This window comes from Polypterus senegalus, chromosome 1, assembly GCF_016835505.1.
Source record: "Polypterus senegalus isolate Bchr_013 chromosome 1, ASM1683550v1, whole genome shotgun sequence".
In the NCBI taxonomy this organism is placed as follows: domain Eukaryota; kingdom Metazoa; phylum Chordata; class Cladistia; order Polypteriformes; family Polypteridae; genus Polypterus; species Polypterus senegalus.
The window spans coordinates 279,798,214-279,822,935 of NC_053154.1; the positions used below are offsets into that span (position 1 = coordinate 279,798,214).

The 24,722-nt window shown below is 35.5% G+C and overlaps 1 protein-coding gene across 3 annotated transcripts in view; it reads right to left on the minus strand.

The window, feature by feature from the left end:
• Positions 1 to 24,722, minus strand: part of sufu (suppressor of fused homolog (Drosophila)) — a 111,355-nt gene that overhangs the window by 68,763 nt on the left and 17,870 nt on the right. For all 3 annotated transcript variants that reach the window (XM_039775336.1, XM_039775328.1, XM_039775345.1), the window contains exons 3-6: positions 20,128 to 20,264; positions 7,502 to 7,644; positions 5,343 to 5,428; positions 5,008 to 5,080 (exon numbers count right to left, since the gene is read on the minus strand). In XM_039775336.1, coding sequence (XP_039631270.1) covers positions 5,008 to 5,080; positions 5,343 to 5,428; positions 7,502 to 7,644; positions 20,128 to 20,264 — 439 coding nt within the window. The remainder of the gene's footprint in view (positions 1 to 5,007; positions 5,081 to 5,342; positions 5,429 to 7,501; positions 7,645 to 20,127; positions 20,265 to 24,722) is intronic.

Sequence of the window (24,722 nt, forward strand, 5' to 3'; positions counted from 1 at the left end):
CTTTTTCATGCCCTAATAACATTTTATTATTTTCAATGTTTATACCATTCAGTACTTTGCTTTCAATACACCTTTAATGTATTTTTATCTGGAGAATATATAAATCACAATATACAGTACTCCAACCATAACCCTAACATTCACCGTCTGATTCCAAGGTGAGGTAAAAGCATCACTGAATTGAAGGAAACCTAATTATTTTATGAAACTGCTGCGAATTTTTGAAGGCGACACAGTGAGACCATATTGTCTACAGTGTTTGTTTACTTTTGTGCAGTGATCATATTCAAATGCCGGCTTTATTTATGTCAAATGGCTGCCAAAATCTTCCCCAACTTATACTACATAGGAAAACTTAGTAACAATCTTATAATTAGTAAAACCCTAGGATTCAATTGTGATAACGTCTCTAGCAACTTATTTGTAGTGATATTTTGGCAACTTGCAGTCATTAAATGTAACATGCCTTTAATGTAAAACTTAATGCAGGTTGTTTTGAGATATAAATCTAACACTAAGCAAGGACATGATCCTCATTACCCCCAAAGAAAAATGAATGCCCATAACTCAAACCCAGCTTAAATAAATTATAAATTGTATAATAATGCAAAGAAAACTTTGTTGTGATGTTGTACTTGTTAGAAAATGCTAGAAAACATGATTTCATTAAAAATGATATACCATTTTTGTCTACAACCCCCGGTCTACAAACAATGCCACTACCTAATACTAACAATTTTGACTATATAACACTCATTCAATGAACAATAGGTTAGGTTAATGCTTTTCATAGACAACTGGAAGTATTGGGGAAAAATTCTGGATCCAAGATTTTTAGAAAAACTTGTGAGCTAGAATTTACTAAATGTTTCTTTGCAGAATTGTAATGCTTTAAGCAGGAGTTAAGTGTTCTTTACCTCTCTGTCTTTCTCATCTTAAATCCGAATTACAAATCAGTGATACTATATTTTTACTAAATGAAGCAAGAATACCTAATTGATGAGTAAGAATTCATTCTTTTTATATTTTGTATTCTGGTTATTTAGTAGACACTAATGGAACGTCATTAAACTGAAGTTACTGCTCTCTTCAGACTTATTTGTGCTGATGTCTGATCTGCTCAACATTAACTGTTTGCATTTAGATACAATTAAAAAAGCAAATTCCACAGAGAAAAGCAAATGAAAAATAATAATCTCCTTGGTGTTAACCCCAGGGGTGACCAGGGCTCAGAATTCTATGTTATTATGGTTAATCCCGATCTCTCTCTCTGGAAGATGTCCCTATGCCATCTAAAAATAAAGTCAAACTGTAAATATCTTTTTGCACCAAGAAAAAACAAAAAAAAAAACAAAAACAAAAAACAAACAGGAATATTTCTACGTGTTCTGACACTTCATTCTAGTTCTGTGGTGACTCATCAATATTCATGCCTGAGGCGAGGCCTTCAACAAAAAACACATTGTCAATCATTGTTTTACTAGGGCTAAAACTAATGACTAGCCCAATGACTCACACTGGCAGTGATAAAAACACTTTGTATCCTCTAAGTTGTATACTTTGAGTCAACATAATACTGTGTTGAAAAGATTGGGGTCATGAAATGTTCATGTTTTTGATAGAAATTTCACACCTTTTATCATCTAGATACCATTAAATTGATTTAAAACTATAGCCAAGGCATTACTACATTATAATAGCCATTACTACTTGAAATTACAATTTTTATTTTATTATTCACATATGGCTGAAAAGCTCCATATTTGGTATCAGTTCCTTCAGTGTTCTAATGGTAAATTTCCTTAGCCATATTTACATGCTAATTTGTTACTACAGAAAACTTTCTAACTGCATTAGCAAGCCTGAAACATGCTATTCTGTTCATCAGCATTGCAAGCTACTGGTGTTCCTAAAGTTCAGATCTGTGTTCAAAAATGGCCAAATCAAAACAGATTTCTTAAGAATGGTACTGTATATTAGCTTAGATTATAAAATAGATGAGTAAGAGGCACCATAAATTTAGCAGTCCGAGTTGAAAGTTGTGTGTACTAGCTCCACAGCCCTGTTCTAATCTACTAATTTACAATGGGGTGGTATTGTGGTTTGCAGGTATAATCTTTATATAAAGTGCACTCAAGAGTAAGCAAATATACAATGTGGACTCACTAACAATGCAATCCCAACTATAATATTAAATTACAGTGTGCATAAAGTATATGTGAATTTCACAATTCACTGTAACATCTGTGAATGATAAATTGCTTTTGTTTTGTCAATCTACAGTAAAAATTCTCTTTCTTGGCCAGAATTATTATTTTAGTCTTGAAGTTAACACCTTTAATGTAGGAACAACCTTAGTTATTTAATGCAACTATGCCAATGTACTGACAAGTTGAAAATATATACTAATATATACTTACCCATCACCTGCAGCTGTATTAAATGCTTTAGCAGTACAGTATGCAATGAGCATTCTTGTAAGTTTTGAAAATGAAATAAAAATATTTACACATAGCTTATAAGTGTCCAACAGCACCACTGAATCAGAAGCTGCAAATTCCATCCATACATCCATCCATTTTCCAACCCGCTGAATCCAAACACAGGGTCACGGGGGTCTGCTGGAGCCAATCCCAGCCAACACAGGGCACAAGGCAGGAACCAATCCTGGGCAGGGTGCCAACCCACCGCAGGACACACACAAACATACCCACACACCAAGCACACACTAGGGCCAATTTAGAATCACCAATCCACCTAACCTGCATGTCTTTGGACTGTGGGAGGAAACCCACGCAGACACAGGGAGATCATGCAAACTCCACGCAGGGAGGACCCGGGAAGCGAACCTGGGTCACCTTACTGCGAGGCAGCAGCGCTACCACTGCACCACCGTGCCGCCCCGAAGCTGCAAATTCTTATTGCCAAAACAAATGTTCACTGCAGGTGTCATGAACTAAATTATGGGTATTTAAATTAAGCTTGTTATGAGATGTGATGTATTAAACAATATTCCAGTGACCAATTTATTCATCTGTTCTGCTACAGATTTGTATTACAGTGATCCCTCGCTATATCGCGCTTCGACTTTCGCGGCTTCACTCCATCGCGGATTTTAAATGTAAGCATATCTAAATATATATATCACGGATTTTTCACTGGTTCGCGGACAATGGGTCTTTTAATTTATGGTGCATGCTTCCTCAGTTTGTTTGCCCAGTTGATTTCATAAAAGGGACGCTATTGGCAGATGGCTTAGAAGCTACCCAATCAGAGTATATATTACGTATTAACTAAAACTCCTCAATGATATACAATATGCTTCCCACGTGGTGCTTGATTGTTTGCTTTTCTCTGTGTCTCTCTCACTCTCTCTGACATTCTCTGCGCCTGACGGAGGGGGTGTGAGCAGAGGGGCTGTTTGCACAGAGGATACGGAAGCTCCTCTAAAAAATGCAGCTTTATCGCGGTGCTTCGGCATACTTAAAAGCCCAAAATCACGTATTGATTTTTTGATTGTTTCTCTCTTTCTCATCCTGAGACGAATTCCTTTGAAGAGAAGATATATTTGCATTCTTTTAATTGTGAGAAAGAACTGTCATCTGTGTCTTGACATGGAGCACAGTTTAAACTTTTGACTAAAGGGTGTTATTTCATGTCTAGAGGGCTCTAATAATGTTAACAGTGTGGGAGAGTTTATAAAGGCTTAAAATATATAAAAATAATCATACAAACATATGGTTTCTACTTCGCAGATTTTCATCTATCGCGGGGGGTTCTGGAACGCAACCCCCAGCGATCGAGGAGGGATTACTGTACAGAAAACTTAATTCGCTTTACTTAATAAAAATAGGCTTTAGAAAACAATTTAGAGAATGACTATTCTTGCAGATCAGACCATGTCCCACTACTAACTAAAATTGAAAAGAAAATGAGATAATCAAATCTAGGGTGGCAATGTAATTCAGTAATATTAAGTCAGCTTCTAAGGCAAAAGCAGAGGAACAGACATTTGTTTAACACTTTGATACTTTTATGAAATGTCTTCAAAACGGCAAAAGTCTGAGGTGATGCTGTATTTTCAATAACAGAAAAGCCAAATGAACATTATGCAATAAAACCTATTCTTGCCCTAAAATGTTCATTTATTTGCTTTAATTTTCAATGCGATTCTTGCATATACTAAATTAATGAGATTCTGGTGAATGGAGGACACACCTTCAACTTGACAATGTACTACAGACGCACTTTTACAAAAAGCACTTCAGGCTACAGGACTGTATAACAGCACTACCTATACATGCATTAAAGGGATGTAAACTTTAACAAGTGTAGCAATGTTTTGACCTTCTGCATTGTATTCAAATATCTATGCTGTGATAAAGGTAAAATCACACTCCTGGCAAACTCAGTATTTTGTGCATTACAATCTGTGATTAACAGTGTTTGTGCACGATCTGTCAATAGTGCAGTATGCACAGCACTGGACATTGACAATTAAATAAATTTAGGTTGTGACCATGAACAACATGCAAAACTTAACGAACACATTTTAATCTGCTCTAATAAAACTGAAGTTCTTGTTTATATGAAATACTGAAACAACGGAATTACACCACACTGCTAAGTCAATACTAAAGTGCATGTCTGTGTTCAAGGATTTAGTGCTATTCCAAAACACAGGAATCGGACATTACTGTATGTGTGCCGGCTTCATACTGCACGTGTCTTTTGTCACATTTGTTCATACAGGCACTCCTCTTTTAAACATACTGCAAACACAATACAACAGTTTTAGGATTTTTACTACAATCTTAAATCCTACCAAAAATTACAGTTGGTTTAGTATTGCTGATATCTAAAACAGAAGATAGTCTATGTTGGAGACATGCTAAAATGCTAACATGCTAAAATAAAGTACTGCATATTATTAAAAGCTCAGAATTTTAATAACAAAAACATCCTACTTGAGTAGCATTAGTTGGATTCCTATAAAGAATGTCTTACTTGCAAATGAGGATCAATTTCAAAAATAGTTTCTCCTCTTCTCATATCTGTAATCAGCCAAGGACCTCCCGCACTTCTCAAATCAAACAAAACAGCATTCAATTAGATATCAAAGTGTGTATAATGCAAAGATTTTCAATTGATTAAAACATATTTAGAGCCTCACAGCTAAGTAGCTGTAGTTTAGCTAACTGTCTAAAATTCAAGTGACAAGTTGAAAAATGACAAATGTAGTTGTTAGAACTTGTATTTAAAAAAAAAAAAAGCCACTGACAAAGCAACAAAAAAAATGCAGGGGTTTCTGCATATCTCAGGACTGTATCCATAATGCTTACACATCAACAGTGCGCAACAAATCTAAAATGCCTTGGCCATTCCATTGTTGAGCAGCTTGGAGCTCTTCAGTGCAAACACCAACAATCTAGGATAAAAACAGATGTATATTACATGTACAGTATACGCACATATTCCTTTAAATAAATAATAATGAAAGACTTCATGATGGAAATCTCAGTCCTCTTTAAAACAAATACACGTCTTCACCAGTAAACTAAGAGTTAGTTGACAAAAACTATTACACTTACGCTGGAGAAAATTCAGAACTTACAATTAACTTAAGCTACATCTCTTTGGGGATGCAAGATAAAAACCTGGAAGAACTTCACATAGGCATTGGAAAAGTATGAAAACTCGACACTAGCACCTACAAGACAGCACAATATATAAATCCAGAACACCGGATTTGTGAAACAGCAGCACTAACAATGACCTCATAACCATGTTGATGAGAAGCGAAAAGTTATGGTGTCATTTGTGGGTAGTCTTTCTAGGCTTCTCCTTGTAAACAATTTCAGAGCATTTCAAACCACTTTTTGCAGATACCATTAGAAGAAAATTACTCTATAACAGATTTGGTTTATTTACTGTATTACCAGCTCCTTACAATATACAGGTACAACAAATGAAACATATGGAAAATAGTTAAGAAAATGAGGGATAAAAACAAGTCTGGGCATTATTGACATGATAAAGCCATTAACATCCCACCAAGGTTAGAGTCATGGATAATATGCTATGCTGGCCCAGTTAGTTATGCTTGGTACAAGGGCTTTACAACAGATTTCAGTTATTCTGGGATATGTTTTGTAAGAGGTACAGTGTCAAAGACTGCTCAAATTGCTAATGTTTCATAAGGAACAGTACCTAAAATAATTCAGTAGAAAATATGGAGGACATTTTCAGCTGGGGCAACTGTGAATAAATACAAAAACTCTCTACCATAATGCAAATATACTAGTATGAGAGAAACAGAAAAATAGCCAGGCTAGTTCATTTATCGCATATCATTCTAAGATGGTAAAAGAATATTTCATGATGAACAATCTAAAAGATATACTTGTGATCTGCTGGGCAATGAAAGTTCATGATGAAAAATCTAAAGATATACTTGTGATCTGCTGGGCAATGAAAAATTAATTAAAACACTTCCCTTATTTTCAATAAACAAACTAAATGCACAGTGTATACCAAAAAAGTTGTCTACCTAGTATAAATGCTCATTTCTCCATACTGAAAGGTTCTGCTGGTTCTCTTACAGTGTGGGCAAATTTTCATGCCATAGGTTAGATCCTACAGATTCCTTAAGGGGCTGAGTAAATGCCAATACATAACACCATTCTGAATGTTCACATTCATACTATTATGAAGCACACCTCTCCTAGTGAAAGTCAAATCATCCTGCATGAAAATGCCACCTCCAAAAGGGCAAGAAATTAATGTCATCTCCTAGTCACAAGATCTTAGCCCAGCTATACATTTATGTGAGATTCTGGAGAGGTGACCAAGACAGATATTCCACTTCCAGAATACTCCAGATGTTAAACTTTCTAATGGAAGAAAGATTCTCTTGCAGGTCAAAGTTGTACAGCACCCTACTGAAACAGTTTGCTTACACTCAGCAGCTAATTCATAGATTTCAACTTTAAACATTAAATTTCAGTCTTCAAGTACTCCCCAATCAACTAATATGAAAATATAAATAATGGCATAAGACCCAATCACAATATGGCAAATTACCTAGACATAACAGCAAACAATTTACCACATTTAGCTTATTTTTATTACTGAGATGACATAAACAATGCATATGATAAAAGGTTTAAGCAAAAAATAATTCAAAAAAGACTATTGTGTCTTAATAGGTCCTAAGGAACATTAAGCCTTAGCAAACTTGATTGTATATAAATTGGGAATAATCAGTGAAATGTACCCCAAAAGTCAAGAAATTGCTAAACACAAGAAAATAAGTTTAAAAAAAAAAAACAAAAAAAAAAAACACATCAGTAAATTGACATATTTCACCAATTTTTAAGATATACAAAAAGAACTTTACTTTTAATGTCAGTTATTTTAATGAAAAAAATTTTATTAACAACTTAAACTGTATGCAAACAAGACCTTCCTGAAAACAAGATGACAACCATTTTCACATTACCTGTAAAAAGTTGACTATACCAAAAGGTGTTTGTACTTGTTGCAACTGAGGATCTTCTGTCAGGAGCATGTGCTGGATACGAGACTCACTGTTATCTAAAGGAATGTGCCATGAAACATGATCACCACTGCAAAAAGTGTTTTCTGTAATTAAGAAATAAACCAAGAACTGTCACTGTTAATTTTCAATCAAATGAATGATAATTGCTAAACTCTAATTTTTCTAAAACCTATTGTACACATACATCTGCACACTTAAAACAATGCAAGGCAAAATATAAAGAAGCTGGCTAAACATAGAAAGTCTATGGAACCTAGCAACCACCCCCTCATACCACCACAGTTTAAGGAGAAAGAAAAAAATCCTTTTAAACTAAGCTTCAACTAATCGTCTGCAATGTAAAAATAAAAATACTCTAAAACTGACAAAGGCAGCATTTTTACAGTTTGCCTAAAGGTCAGGACCTCTTGCACAACAACTGCTAAACTGATTCCATGCTGGTCCACAAAATTTAGCTAGGCCTTAATGGGAACCTCTTTTTCTATCTTCACACAACTTTTCACATGGTAATCTCTCAGCAGGATGCCCACCTGTCTATAAAGGTCTGGGAGAACAAGATGGTGTGCCTTTCTTGAGTGATCTGAATACCACACTATTCACATTGGCTTTCCATGATGATAAAAGCTTAAATTCTTTACTGGGTATTTTCATCTCACATTCAGAAGAACATAAAATTAAAATAACCCATATAACTTCAGTTTTATGTGCACTTTGGCAGCTTCTGACTTTATGAACTAAGAAGGTTGATATAGCTTGGCTTACGTTGCACCTTTTTAAAATTTCTATTGAGGCAGAAACCTTATACCTCGAGAATTATGTACAGACAAGAAGAAATCGCTCTTTTCAGATTAGTTAAATTGTTTTCAATGCAGTTTATGAAAACACATCAATAATCCTAATTACAATACAATTTAAACACAATGAAAGAATCTACACCACAACATTCCAAAACAAATATTTTCTCAATGTAATCCCAGGAAAAGTTTACTGTTGCTAATATTGGGGAAGGGTCTGGGTGCAGGCCTCATGAAACAGATCCCCCCTGTTAGTGGTGTGAGGTCAAGAGTCCTGGCACATGTCCATCTTGAAAATGCACTGCTCAGTAGGAGCACTGGATATGTAAAGGCTGATTTTAATGCCAAGCATAAATATAAACATACACACACACATACATAAAAATGGCCAATATCAAATTAATGATTGGACGACGAGACACCTAACTATTTGTATGTGTATACCATAGCAGAAATCTCATTTTAAACTAGTTACACTGCATGTGCATTTAACCAGCTAATATTTAAAAGTAATCCCATGTCAAACATACTATTCATGTGAGGTGATGTCACAATCTAATATTCAAAATTAATCTCTTAAGTACAGGTGTTTGTGAAAGCCATTATTTGTTTTACACAAGTTAGGGTATGATAGTGAAATCCTCCTATAAAAACAATATTATCATAACATCTGTGTACATTCAATAAATATATTTATTCAGAGCCAACATCAGATTGGGATATACCTCAAAATCACAATATGCACAAGGGTTATAAAGTCAAGTTTCCTTTCACCTCTGTAAAATGGCAGTCTCGGAAGGATTCAGCGTACTGGGACAAAGTGACAGGACTACAGGATAGTTTCCCCATCAGTTAGTACTAGCATGTGTCCAGACGATGTGAGAATTTATCACTTCATTTGATCACAATCTTGCTGCATGAAATGTCTGTAGTAAGTCTGAAGCTTAACAACTGTACTAGAGCAACTATTTTACCAGTGTGAAAATCCAGTGCCATTAACAGATCTGTGCGCTGTGGCAGTGCAGATGCCAGAAATTACTATAAAATGTATTATTTTATTAACCATTAACTTCACATGCTTTTATACAGCTAAAGAGATCTACTGTAACTTGAGACTAACACTGAATATTATATATTAGCAGATATGTTTTCAGTCTAATTGCACCATTTTTCACATAGCTGTGTTCTCATTCCTATTCAACTTTGAAGTTAAAACTCCAACAAATTTGTTTTCTTGTTAAACATGATTAACATAAATGTGCTTTTTGGACAAATAAATGCAAAAGTAAATATTTTAACAACAGTAAATGAACAGGTGTTCACGGCACGCATCTTCATCTTTGCCCATTACTGTAATTAAAAAAACAGGTTCAGCATTTTAGAAGCAGGAGTTTTTATTGTCAACAATAATACAATTATAGCCATTTGGGCACAGAAATAAATGTGAAACAAAACATTTAAAACCTGTCAAATATGTCCACTTTGGCTATATCCTTTAACAAACAAATTGCTTCTAAACCATAAATTTCTTGACAATTTTCTTGGTTGTTTTATCATTACTAGGCATGTCTCCAGTTATGAATGATTTAACATCTTTTGAATATTTGAAACCAAATTTTATGTACAAGTCAGAACTTACACTGACAAACTGTTATTAGAGAGGGCAAAAAAATCATTACTTACTAATGAAATTGCAGTTAAGCAGTATCAATGTACTTTAAATCACACATTTAAACTACAATGAGCTCCAATTATGTACAGTACATGAAACATCTTAGTGTTGGAAAAGCAACAATGATGGCACAAACACTGACCATCAGACTTGTAGTTTTTGCTGAGGAAATGCTCAAAGTGTCACCTCCCCTTCTCAACAGCTATACTCTTTTTTTTTTTTTTTTATTTATTAATTTTATTATAATCAATACATAGTAATCAAGTTTTTACAAAAAAAAGAATTATGCTAAGCACAGATCGATCCCCACCCTTGAGAGAGAGAGCAAGCCAAATGGTGTAAAATTTAAGGCTTGTAAAAAATACCTAAATCAACAAATTCTCTGTGCTTTATAAACTCATTTCAAAATATTACTGATTAGATCCTGCCATGTTTTGAAAAAAGTCTGCACAGATCCTCTAACTGAGTATTTGATTTTTCCAATTTCAAATAGTATAACACATCGGTTTCCCACTGACTTAAAAGAGGAGAGTTTGGGTTCTTCCAGTTTATCAGAATAAGTCTGCGTGCCAACAGTGTAGTGAATGCAATCACAATTTGTTTGTCTTTCTCCACCTTAAGACCCTCTGGAAGAACCCCAAACACAGCTGTTAATGGGTTAGGAGGGATTGTGAGTCCAAGACTGTCTGAGAGGTAATTAAAAATTTTTGTCCAGAATAATGTTAATTTGGTGCAGGCCCAGAACATGTGACCCAGTGAGGCTGGGGCTTGGTTGCAACGTTCGCAGGTTGGATCATGCCCTGGAAACATTTTGGAGAGTTTTAGTCGAGACAGATGTGCTCGATATATAATTTTGAGTTGTATAATTGTATGCTTTGCGCATATGGAGCTTGAGTGAATTCTCTGCATTGCTACTTTCCACTCCTTTTCTGATATATTAATTGAGAGGTCATTTTCCCAGTGTCCTCTTGGATCTTTGAAAGGAAGGGATTGTAAAAGGATTTTATATATTGTAGAGATGGAGTCTAACTCCTTGAAATTGAGCAATACTTTTTCCAGCGTGGATGAGGGTGCAAGATGAGGAAAATCTGGAAGGTTCTGTTTAACAAAGTTCCTGATTTGAAGATAGTGAAAGAAATTTGTAGCTGGAATGTTAAATTTGGACTGTAATTGTTCATAGGATGCAAAGACGTTGTCTATATAAAGATCTCTTAACAAGTTAAGTCCAAATTTTTTCCAGATATTAAAAACTGCATATGTTTGTGAGGGTTGAAAGAGGTGGTTCTTTTGCAGGGGTGCCACAGAACAGCTCAACAGCTATACTCTCAGAGACAAAACTGCTGGGGATTACAAGCAGAGCAGCAGTTTGCACAACTCAGTAAAATATTCAGCTGCCGACTGAGCTGCTTACCTGTGACAGAGCTTGTTGCAAGACTGCATGTGCTGCCAGTTGCATTTGGGGACACATATGAATTACAAAATGACAGAAAATGGTTAAAAAAAATCCAATAGTGCACTTCATAGTTACTGACAGTTACTATATCATCACTCTCATTAAAACTAGTTTGCTTCATTTGTAAGAGCAGCATAAAAGTCAGATGAAAATCAATTGAAATTCAGCTGACAAGAAGGAAGAAGGAAAAAAAAAAAAAAACTGGGGTTTGATGTACTCATTTGTATCTGCAGAACTGCTGTAAGTCAGGACTTGCCTTTTTGATAGCCAGGAATGCCTGAAATTCTAGATTTTGAAATAGAGCAGGATGTTATGCCACACTGCTAGGGATTTTCTATCCTATCAAGGAGATAGTATGTGTAATATAAAAAACAAATATATTGTACATTGTTACAGGCCTATTTTTATATACTGTATATATCACTGCTCATTTGTCTCTTCCAAAATACTAGTCCAGAGTGAGTGGGGAAAACCAAAAGCAGATTTTTGTAACTGACAGCTTGGTGTAAAGAGCTGTTCTTAGTAAATTAATGTTATATTAAAATTAATAAAAAATAATATTTGCCTATTTGAAAAGATTTGCTGTATATTACTATATAGAATACAAATGGTTTATAAATTGATAATGGAAGGTTCTGCTTTATTATCTACAAGGTAACATGTAAAAGGAATGTTCGATCTTATTTTCACTGTCATTCTGAGAAGAATCAGTATATCAGTCTTTGTTCTGTATTGGAGTTGAAAAGTCATTTGGGTCAGTTTCTAATTCTAATCTGTACCCTTAACTATATCTGAAAAAAATAACAAGTATAGAATGAATAAACTGTAACATAAGAAAATCTAAGCCTAACATAAAGAAGAAGCTTTTCTTTTTCTCTGTGTATGTGTATAATAAATTTATGCTTTCATTTTTCAAGTTTTAAAATAACGTTTACTGGACAAATAGAACATGATTACAAATACTTTTCACTCAAAATCATATCAACTAGCACTACTACTTTTTGACCACAAAGGTTTAACTACTTTCATTAATCTGAAGATTAAAATTTCAAATCAATACGGTGTTACACTACTCTTATTCATTTTTGTTGTTTTCCTGGAAGTTTCATAAATTGGCTTTTACCCCACCTTGGGCACAATTACAGAACCCTTACTGGTGCTAACCCTTTTAACTTATGTTGTACGCACACAAAGCAATGATTGTTTATTTTGATTCCAAGTCATACACACAAGAAAATAAGATTCTTAATGTTTATGTTAAAAAACAGGATACATATTAAATGTTTTCTTGAAACATTGTCTGGATAGGGTCATAAGGTAAATACTCAATTTCTGCAACAAAATGCTCCTTTGTGAGAAGGAGTATCGATCTACTCAAGTCAGTCTGTAGCTTATAATGCACCTCAGATGGTACTGTACATCAATTCACATCCAAGAATGCAATGTTCTTCTTCCATTGTCCCATCAAACTGATGAGGGAAAACAAATGATACGCTTGATGAATTCTATACAGCCAAAACATTGTCCCTTCTTTTCACTGTGGAAATAAGCTTACTTTTTTCAACCTTTGCAGCTGTACATTGATGTGGCCCTTCACTAACTCCACTAAAATATATACATTGACAGTGCTTCACATAAAATATCACAATATAAACTAAGGGTAAAGAGTTTGTGCCTTTGATATTTTTGTATGATTTGTCCAGTTATTTACTAAATCACAACAGATTATTCTTATATGGTTGCCATGTTGTATACTCTCACTTGGTTTTCAATCATGTTTAATGTACGCTTATTATAACTTAATGAGGATTAAAATGCAGTGAATCAAAAATAAACAAAAAGGTTCTCTTATGCTGGTGGAGACAATCTGAGACAGTAGGAAGAGCTATGGAAAAACTCGCTTGCATATAGATACGACTGGGAAAGACCATTTGAAGTTATCTGGTTATCATCAACTTGATCTTCTGTATTATAAGCCAATATCTGTTATAGGCAGAGATACATATTTTGGGTTGGATACAGCTTTAAGTTTCAGTCTGTGTCTTGTTTACAGTACCTATGAAGTATACAGTAAAAATGGAATAGTCTGCAAGTGATGTCTTTATTGCCTGCTTAGGTTGGATACAGATCAGATTATATGAAACAAACAATATTTCTGCTTTGATCGCATCTGATCCAGTGACAGCACAGTATGAAACACAAAACGAATGCATTTAGAATTCAATGCAAGTGGATAACAAGGTATCTAAGGTTAGATGTAAATGGGTTAGGAACTTATGAACCAGTAGTCAGCTGACCACACTTTGAGAACTAGTGATACAAGTGTCAAATGATCCATCCGTAAGATGACCATCATCATATTAGTGCAAAGAGACTATTAAATCACTCAGATAGATATAGATATATACTAATATATTTATTTATAATAAATTAGGCTGTTGCGTGACATCCAGGTTACTGAATGAACTTAGGTCCACAATGAAGGGGTCTAAAACTACGATTCTGAAGCATTCCATCTAACCGTATTGTATAATTAAGCTTGCAGTCCTGGGACATTTAAAGAGTTTTTACAGTGAGCCAACAGGAATAATGAACAAGTTAAAACTTTGTTAATGAACCACAAAAAACTATATTCATACATTTTTCACAAATTTTCATGCACAGGTATTTGAGCTCACCACTTGCCACCATTCTTTACTATACTTCTTTAAACTGTAAAGTACTACTTTATTCATAATATATGCAGATGGCACATCATATATTAAGAAACTTTTACTTCAAAAGATTTCCTTTACTTCACTTAACTCTTCAAACTTGGTCCCTCTCCGGTTACTACATAGGCCACCTTTTGAAATTCACCATCACAAAATGAATAGATAGATTGACTGACAAATGGACTACAAAATGGTGAATGACAACAAAAGGCCTTATGTGAAATGCTTCACTTCCTTGAACCTCCCCAAAAAGGCACCAAAACACTCTTATCAGCATAGTGCCAAAACATTAGTACATGCAAGAAAGTATTTCATAGTACTTAGTACATCTGACAATAATAATCCTCATATAAACCTATTTGAAATGCCCACTTCTGGCCACTGCAGTCCATTAATTTTATGTGGCCAGTGATGTTCACTGCTTCTGATGCATCAATTCTATCATGCTGCCTGTAGTACTAGGTTGTTGTACCGTGTTAGCCATTATGAATGTAGAGAAAAGCCAAGCAAAATGACACCTTTTATTGGCTAACTAAAAAGATTACAATATGCAAGCTTTCGAGGCAACTCAAGCCCCTTCTTCTTGGCCCCGAAAGCTTGCATATTGTAATCTTTTTAGTTAGCCAATAAAAGGTGTCATTTTGCTTGGCTTTTCTCATCATGCTGCCTGATATTCTATTTTCAAGGAAGAAAGTTTATTATGGATCACCGTTTTTAAACCATTTAGGGTTTTAAATTAAAATCTAGCAGCATTACCTTACATTTTGGTATTTTCACATACATACCTTTGATAAAAATTACGCTAGTAAGTGACCAATAGTACTAGAATGTCTGTTGCAACTTTTACTTTCGTAAACTGATCAGTCTTGGATACCATTGCTATCACCGACTTAAAGGAAAAAGGTTTTCTTTTGATTGGCTAAGTAATTTAATTGCTTCACGTATCACAGACAATTTTTAAAGCAAAAAAAATGCAGACTACTAAATATGTATTTTTTTTCCTATTGATATAACCAAATAAGTCACAATTCTGATAAGGTAAATTTTTCTTTTCTCTTTTTTTTTTTGCAAAATGCCCCTATTTGTTATTAAACCTATTAAGAACAAAAAAAACACACCACACACACTTCTGATTGACAGTTTTGGTGCCCCTAACATTTTGCTCCCTTGAATGGTTGCTACTGGACATATATCAAATGAACATGAAACATAAAATAGTACTATACAAAATGTCAATTATACCTTTAAAACTCTAAAAAGCAAATGTGCATGCCTTTAGTTGCCCTTTAAATAATATAAAGTCAATGTCAAGCAATTTAAATGCTAGAGTATATTAGTACATCTATTCAGCAATCAAACTCTTATCTTATCTTATCCAGTTGTCACAGTGGCCAGAGTCTATCTCAGTTGCATCTGGCACAAAGAAAGAACCTGTCTCGAATAGGGAACATACTAAGTAGAACTCATATTTATTGTACTTTTGTTTCAGTGTGTTTTTAAACTTAGGATTTATGTGCTACCTGTCTAAGACACCACTGCTTTACGTCTGTGGTGCACCATCTACTGGAATGTATTTTATAATGCATGTAGTAATAAAATGCATTACATTTGTCATTTCAGCAGATACCACATCACAAACATTAGACATATTTATCTCTGCTCATGCTCAACCACAGCTACTAGATGGCACATGCATGCACTTTTACATTTTTTTCGGTGCCTGCTAGGAAAGACTTGTGTGTAGCAAACAACGCTGTTCAACGACAACATCGCGGTAATGACAGAGATGGAGACGTAACATCAAAAAGAAGCAACTGCCACAGCTCAACAGCGTGGAAGTGAAACACCTCAGCAATGTAGGGTAAGGCTTGAGGTTTTCACGGAAAACATTGTCTATATGGAGGTATTTTCTCAAGACAGATTAATAGGTCTCATATGCCAGTAATATGGCTAAGATATGGTATCGCCAGTGTCTTCTTACGAAAGCCAGAGGGGCAGCAAGCACAAGATGAGTCCACTGCACTGGGTAATTCTTAAGAGTTAGCTGACGCCTCTCCAAGTTCAAGAATATAGTAAAACTGCTAGGGAGTTTTTGGGTTGTTTTTGTCCCAAACATCACACAAAGCTAGTTTGTAGTAATAAAATGCATTACTACAAACATGTTATGTGCCATCTATTGGCTTCACAAATGCAAAGTTTCTCTCTATTAAATTCCATTTGGTATGGAATTCAAAAAAACATGTTAAAATTTGTGATCTGCTTTTTGTGGACTGCCAGAGACATACTGAAGCAACCAGACAGATACACAGCCACACAGACAATTATCATTTTATTAAGGTGATCCAGGACTAATTCATTCTTACTAAGGTTAGTCAGTCCACAGATTCTTGGGACCACCCTGCCAGCAGCACTGAAAGCCCATTCAGACAGTAAGCTGGAAGCTGGGTAACCAAGCACTTTCAATGCATACTGAGCCAGCTCCCGCTTTAACTCCAGCCTCATCTCCCAAAACTCTTTGGGGTCATGAGTACACATAGAATTTTGCACCAATGTACCCCAGGTAGTCCCTCCTTCACCATGTGGTCAAGCCACTAGTGGTGACTGATGCGGTTGCTACCCTGTGTCAGAATGGGTCATCGAGGCTGGAAAAACTGCCATGGCTGCTGCTGTTAATGCTACTGACAGCTCTCTGATGAACATGTGAGAGGCAGCAGGAAAGTGAGGGGGTACACCTCAAGCAGCTTGCTGGTAAGGAAAGAACGAAGTGGCACATCCTCTGTTCCTGCTGGCTCAGCTCCATAAACCGCCTCATCTTTGCTTTGTACCAAGAGTCTAGTTGGGTAGCCATCCCCCTGCTATGAGCTCAATGCCTCCTCCTCTACAACCTGGAGTGCCCCCTCCCTGCCAGGCTACCTACTAGGCAATTCCTCCTTCTCCTCAGCACCCTCTCCCACCTCAGACAGTCTACCTAGTGTCCTAGCCAGCAAGAATACCAATGGGAGCACATCACTGCAGCCAGCATACTCCCAGCTGACAAACTTAATGGCCTGCTCGAAAAGCAGAGCTGTTACAGGTCCCCAATAAAATATCCCAGTGGTAGTGTTTGGCTCCTGATACCCTGCTCTACCAGACAGTGGTTCACTTCCCTGTGCTGGTCTCTCAACAGCTCCACCATGTACAGGGTACAGTTCCACCATGTTGCTGCATCGCATACCAAGCCATTGGCTTCTGTTAGATTGTGCAGTCCTTTCAAAGGTAGCCATCTGGGAACGAAACACCAAGCAGGAGTAGCTGTGTGGCTCCTAGCCTTTGCCAAGATATTCTACAGAGTAGCCCTTTCAGGGGTAGCAATTTAAAGATGGATCAACACATCCATGAACCCCCGTAGAAACAACTGATTATCAGCGTGGCCAAAGACGTTATCGAAGCTGTGGCAGCCAGCCTTGATCAATGTTGAGGCATTTGTATCCGATAGCCCCCCAGACAGCAGGTTAGGCATACAGTGCGTATCAAAAAATGGGGTAAATACAATACAAGAACAGAACACAAGTAATCATCAATACAACAATACAATAGTAACAGTACAAGTATACAGCAAAATGCAAGAGTAGATTATATCACCTAATATGATTCTGATTTGTTCAGAGTCCAGGAGACCTCAGCCATCAAGCTGCCTCCCCACTACTGGCCATTCCTCAGCCGAGTCAGTCCTGGGCTCGAAATTCTGATGAAAGGACACTTCTACCCAATGATTCCAGTGCTACTCTAACACAGATGACTTTTACTTAGGCAAGCAAACAGCTTGGCATTAGGGCAGTGTACCAAGTATTGCAGGATGTAAAATACATGTGTGAATCGAGGCTAACAATTTAGGCACTACCAGTATTAACATGTACACCAATATGCAAGAACATTAGAGGTTAAATTACCTTTTATGACAACTTTTTCAAAATAAAACAATTGTATTGTATAAGGATGTTTGGGCAGATTGACATGCAACAATGAGGATGCTCATACCAGACAACTGTACCCACTGACATTTTGCAGTATTTACCCATGCCAAAAAACAATATGACCACATGATTCTTAATGGCAACAAAGAACCAAGCCGATGGCTCCAACTGTACTGTGCCCCAAAAGTATAAAGCTAAGAAAGAAAAAAAAACAAAAAACAAAACTTAATTGGACACATGCATGGTTGAGGCGTGGACAATATGGTCTATTTCACAGATAGAACTGGAGTTACATAATTTGTGTAATTTACCTTTTTTGGGTTCTTTCAAATGCTTGTCATTAGCCATTTAATTTTGTGTGTTGTTATACAATAGCTTTTTGAAATTGAAAAGGTGAAAACAAGCATGACAACTTCAACATGCAATGTACAATACAATGCAACTTACTTTTATATAGCATCATTTAACTGTGTGCAGGTACAGGGGGCTAAGAACAAATTCATGGGTAAAATGCAAATATAGATTATACTAACTGCTAAATACAGAATTAGCATGTATAAATACTGTATACAGATTATTTGAAACATGCAGAACACAAAGAAACGGTTTAACATACATGGAAACGAACAATGACTGTCCATTAATAAACTGACTAAACTATAGCTAGTTGACAATGGAGAAGAACTGTAAAAGAGAAAGTCAAAGGCAATTTCAGACACAGGATATTTGGCCGGCCAGCTAGCCAGCCCATCACCACCTGCGCATTCTATAGTGGAGTCTGTGCTGTACCGAGTTTGTGCGGGAAATCAGATGACAAAACTCAGAATATCAGCTCGTGAGACTGCTCACACTACATGACAGCTGAAAGAAATTTCTAATATGGCAGAAATTCTTCTGATCATACAACAGCTTAAATCGTAAGATGAAATCGGACGGACCATCCCATATACTACATGTGAAAGATGGCCGATGAAGCTAGAATTCAGGTCACTTCAGAAAAATCAATCAACCCAATTCGTTAATAACAGACACTTTTATTAAAAAGCCAATTCAAAGTGGCATTGAAAAGCTTTTCATGCATTTTAGTTTGAACATTTCTTTATACAAAAAGTACTAAAGCTGAAAGATTTATTTCTATTTGTTCATTCTTTAGGCTATACTTGAATACTATGGAAGCAGATCTAAAGAAAGGTGAACTCTCTGGGTTTTAGGAACTTGAAAGAATGAACCAAAAAAACACAATATAGCAGTAGTCTTGATTTTCTGATATGTCAACAGACTCTGGAGCCCACCCAGTCATTAATTGACACCAGCTGGGTGGAAAGGAAGCCAGAGAATTGCCTGCAGTGTCTTTGTTGTATACATTTAAGAGATCACTGGCACAAGTAGCATTCCCCAAAATGTTTCCTGGGCAGCAGACATATCATGAAACTAAAATAAATAGTACATGATTTTCTGATAGAAATAGAATGGATGAAGCAAGCTTGAATCAGCACAATAGTAGGAATATTTTAAAGAGCTCAGGAATGCAGCACTTTCTGGTGACATTTAAGCTATAATAGTGGAGAAAGGGTGCTCAGAAAAAAATCATCACTAAATGATGAATATTTAAAACAATCAATTAAAAGTACTGAAAAAATAACTCAAAACAAATTCAGAAATGTAGTTCTTTTAGTCTTAAAAAGTCTATTTCTGTAAAATGTGACATTAACTGTAATGAAAGCATTTCATCAAGTATGTATAAATAAAAAAGAACATACCACACACTAATCATATATGAAAATATGTTTTTGCTAACAGCTCTCATTATTGTAATTAGATTTTTTTTATATTTGAGTGTATTTTACAGATGAAGTGCTGTGTCTTTACAAAAGCAAATCTAGCACTAAAAAATTATCTTTAGCATTTAAGTTATTCACAGAAAAAATAAAAGGCATTTGACTGTCCCATTAGTTTTAACAAAATGGTTGTTTATTTTACCTGACTGAAAGACGTATCTTGCTAGTCCTTGCATTAATTCCGCTGGCCATGTAGGTGGTGCAGTCTCCCCTGCTTCTCGTTTAAGTCTAAAGGTCAGTTCAAAACCAAATCCACTGGGTGAATCTTGACCTGTGTATCTGTTAAGCAAACAAGAGAACGATTTCTATAAGAGCAGCTCAGTAAAATAATTCCCAAGTTTAAATTGTGATAAAAAACTGCTTTTTCACAGGTAGACAAATCTTTGTAGTGCCTCTGCAGTTAAAATGCAGTTTACAGTACAGTACATGCTGCAGCTTACTTTTGGTTTTTTAAATTCAACCATGAATCACCACAAATTATTGTGAACAAATGCGTAATAGTAGATTCTTTTTTGTACAAAAACAGTCTTATTGGATTTTTAGACCAAAGCATAAATGAAGTAACACACTCTGCTTGTTATTCCCTAATTCATTTTTTATATTATAATAAACCTGGCTTTTTTAATGTTCAGAACATACAAAGTATGAGGTAATACCCATCGGTTGCAATACAGAAAAAGGAATACGATTTGAATTGTTATTAAAATCAAACTCTGTATGTTTTGTCTCTTTTCACTTTTTGACAACAATGCATATTTGCAATTTTTTTTTTTTAATATAAACACCACCAGACCCTAAACTGATGATAAAATACTAACGAAAAGAAAAAGCGTACAAATGCTTCAGGTCAAAACAAATCTTGAGTGATTCAGAAAGAAGCCATCATAGCTCAAGCTCATATAAAGTCAATGAAAAAAATAATTTTTCATTTAAAAAAAAAAAAAAAAGTCATCTTCATTAGTGATATAGCCCAAGGTCACAAGGAGTTTCAAATTTTTTAAGATTACACATCCTCTCCCAAGCAACCACTGCAGAGCTGACCAGAATACTGGTTGTATCCAAACAGCATTTATAAGTCCATAGATATCTTAAGATCCCTCTGAAACCTCAATGGTGATTTAGGCTTATGTACATTTTAATAACAAGAATGTGGGCACTGTAGCAAGACTGACCTACAAAACCTCAGCAGTTCACTTTGATGGGCACATACCGAGCAATGTACTCTCCGACCATGACACTCAGTCACCAATTCTCTGTATTTGGCCCTTTTTCTTATGTTGGCCATATCCATCTGTCCTTCTTAGCGGATCATCAGTTCAGTGTACTCTCTTGCTTTGATGTCTCAAACACCTGCATAATGTAATGTCTGTCTTAAGTATGGACATTGCAGTGATACCTGGGAACAGGAGCAGCACAATTCAGTCAACCATTAGCCTGCCTTTTGCTTCAAGGTGTCCTCCTGACTTGTAAGTGATCACTTTTAATCACAGCTAACTCCATAGCTAACCATATTAGAACCAGTTCATGGTACCAAAATTAGCATGCCTCCACTAATGCATTAAGGCAGGAGAACATCAAAGACTCAATATGAACAGGTAATTCCACTTCAGGGGCATACAAAATACAATATGTGTCAGTCTCAATTCAACAGAAAAAGTGGAGAATATATCATGAATTTGAATACTGTAGGTTTTAATTCTTATATTTTTAAAATCAGACTCCTAGCCTAATTAAGCAAAGTGTTAATTCGCAGTTTCTGTATTTTGGTATCAATGAAGAAATTTAAAAAAAATATGATGCTTAGTTTTGTGATGTACCAACCATTTCTGTATGCTACTTGGGAATAATTTAGTGCTTATCTTGGTTTTAAGATCATCACCATAATTATTTTCATTCGGCCTTTTCAAGTATTCTGCCTATTTAATCCATTATTTACTTATAAGCATGTTACCAGACCTAATACTGAAGCAGTTGCAGCTTTTCGGTGTCAATTTCCTGCATGTCTGCTCTGTTCATTGTTAACAAATATTATTGGAAATATGATAAAGTTGAATATGAAAAGAAAAAAAACACACCATCTAATTAAATGAGATCAGTTAGAAGTCAAATGACTGACTTACTGTAAAATGCCTGGAACAAAATCTTGCAGCTATATCTGGTATGCAGGACTGAATTTGTGAATCACTGCCCTACTGTATATGAAAGTCTGTGTACGTTAAGTGTAATACTATGTCATATACTTCAGGCTAACATAAAAAGATTAAATAATTCACAACCAAAACGACTGTTTGACATCTTATAAAGGCTGAAACTTTTGTTTAGTTGCAATATTTACGGTGCAGTGGTAGCGCTGCTGCCTCGCAGTTAGGAGACCCGGGTTCACTTCCTGCGTCCTCCCTGTGTGGAGTTTGCATGTTCTCCCTGTGTCTGCGTGGGTTTCCTCCGGGCGCTCCGGTTTCCTCCCACAGTCCAAAGACATGCAGGTTAGGTGGATTGGCGTATCTAAATTGGCCCTAGTGTGTGCGTGTGTTTGTGTGTGTCCTGCGGTGGGTTGACACCCTGCATGGGATTGGTTCCTGCCTTGTGCCCTGTGTTGACTGGGATTGGCTCCAGCTGACCCCCGTGACCCTGTGTTCAGATTCAGCAGGTTGGAAAATGGATGAATGGATGGATTTGTGCTTTTAAAAGCACTATGCAATCAGATGAAAAAAAAATTCCAGAGGAGTTCTGCCTAGTGCAAACTGGGTAGTCACATTAATTATAAAACATAACATACATAAAGCAAGATCAAAAACATTTTTCTACAAGTTTGGAAATGCTTGAACACTAATGTGCCAATTGACTTTGTAGAGTATATTTCATTTTTAAAAGTCTCGGGTTTAAGGAATTGTCTCATATTTTGTGCAAATCATTCAACTCTGAACATAAAATTTATATATGGTGGATTTAAATGGAGAAAAAAAAAACACTTCTTTTGAATACGTCGTAGTATATACATCAACATTATGGTACTTCAGGCAGGCTTTAGATTCTCAGAGCACAATACTGAAAAGACTTAGAAGATAAACAGATCAATAAGTAAGTAAAGATTTTAAGTTACTTATGATGTTGTTTTCAGATAAACAGTCAGCCTTTTCATGATAATTGCCACAGTCCTGCATTATTATTTTTTCCATCATCTTCAGAGAAACATACTGTTACAATTTTAGCATGCTTTTGTTTAATAAATTAAGAACTTAAAAAAAGCCTACATTTGCAAAGCACTTTTCAAATTAACGATATCTCCAGCAATTATTGTTTAACATTTTCGATTACTTAAAGAAAATAAAAATCGAAGTAATAGCGATTACTTGAAAGAATCTAACACCATGCAGGAGTACCTTTCTCGCACATGACAATTGCAGTCTCATTGTAAGGCTGCAAACTGCCTAAAGGATTTTTAAATGAATCCAATCAATTTGAATAAATATTAAAAGTGAGTTTTAGCATAATGTATACTTTAAGGATGAAAATTTCAAAATGACTTAAGCCTGCTTGATGCCTCTCTTTGAAGCCAAATTTTGCACTCGTCTAGCTCCTTTTACTTTCACCAAAAACATTTACAAAAACAAGTGAAAAATGTTCTGATGTATATAACTTGTCTTGAATTTTATTTGCTTTGTCAGAGGCAGACGAGAATTCTTACTACAGGTTGCAAGTCAGTTAAAAATTAACAAAGCCAAAAAATAAATAAAAGGGAAAGAAGCCGTTATAAAAATAAGGACTAAGAAAAAAAAATACAAAATTATATCTTTAAGAAAATAGTTAATTCAAGAAAGCTTCATTCTCCACCAACTAAGCAAGATATTTACGAAACTGATGAGATCACAACTTAAAAAAATAAAAGTAGCCCAAAGATGTACCTGACATATAAATAAAAAATTCAGTCCTAATGTGGGCCGAGTCAACCTATATAACAGTTAATATTTTCAAGGAAAAAGTAAAATTCTCTGCAAATGAGCACACAGAGGATTTATCACCACTGTTACTGCAATTGATCACTGTAAAGATATAACACCTAACATTATATAGTAAACCTGATGAAGTATTTTTAAAGTTTCACATAATAAAATGAAAGTTGAATCCAGAGCAAAATATCTCGCTCTGCAGCGAGTTTAAAAATCAAGGGAGTGGGGCTGCCAAATTAGTCAAAAAATAAGGTTTGAATGTTCCAACGAAAAATAAGTAAACATTCAAATATATCCAAACTTAGGTTAACAATTCTAGATATCACTGGTACATTTGTACATGCCCTCTTTCAGAGCCCTAAATTTCATTAATATATAGTTGCTAGGTTACAGAAATGCATTGTAAGTAATTCTACTATAAAAAAAGACATGCATCTTTAATATGGTTTGCAATTAAGTGGTTTCTGAAGGACTCCTTTATTACCCTTGTGAGTAGCTTGGTCTACCAGGTTTGTTAGTCAGCTGCTAAATTGGAGTCACACCTTTTACATCTTGAGGGTACAGATCAGAATCATTGCAAGCACTAGAACATAATTAAAATAGTCTCTCTATAGTGCTATGTTGAGATTTTGGTCTAGCGTACAAAGACACATTCCCACCCTTTGAGTACACAGCCCTGTAAATTATTGGCTCTGTGATTCCTTCACCACTTTTACGGCCATTAAAACTAACTTGGTCACTTAACTATCCAACTGACGTTAATAAACGTTTCCATCAAAAGTACTCAGAA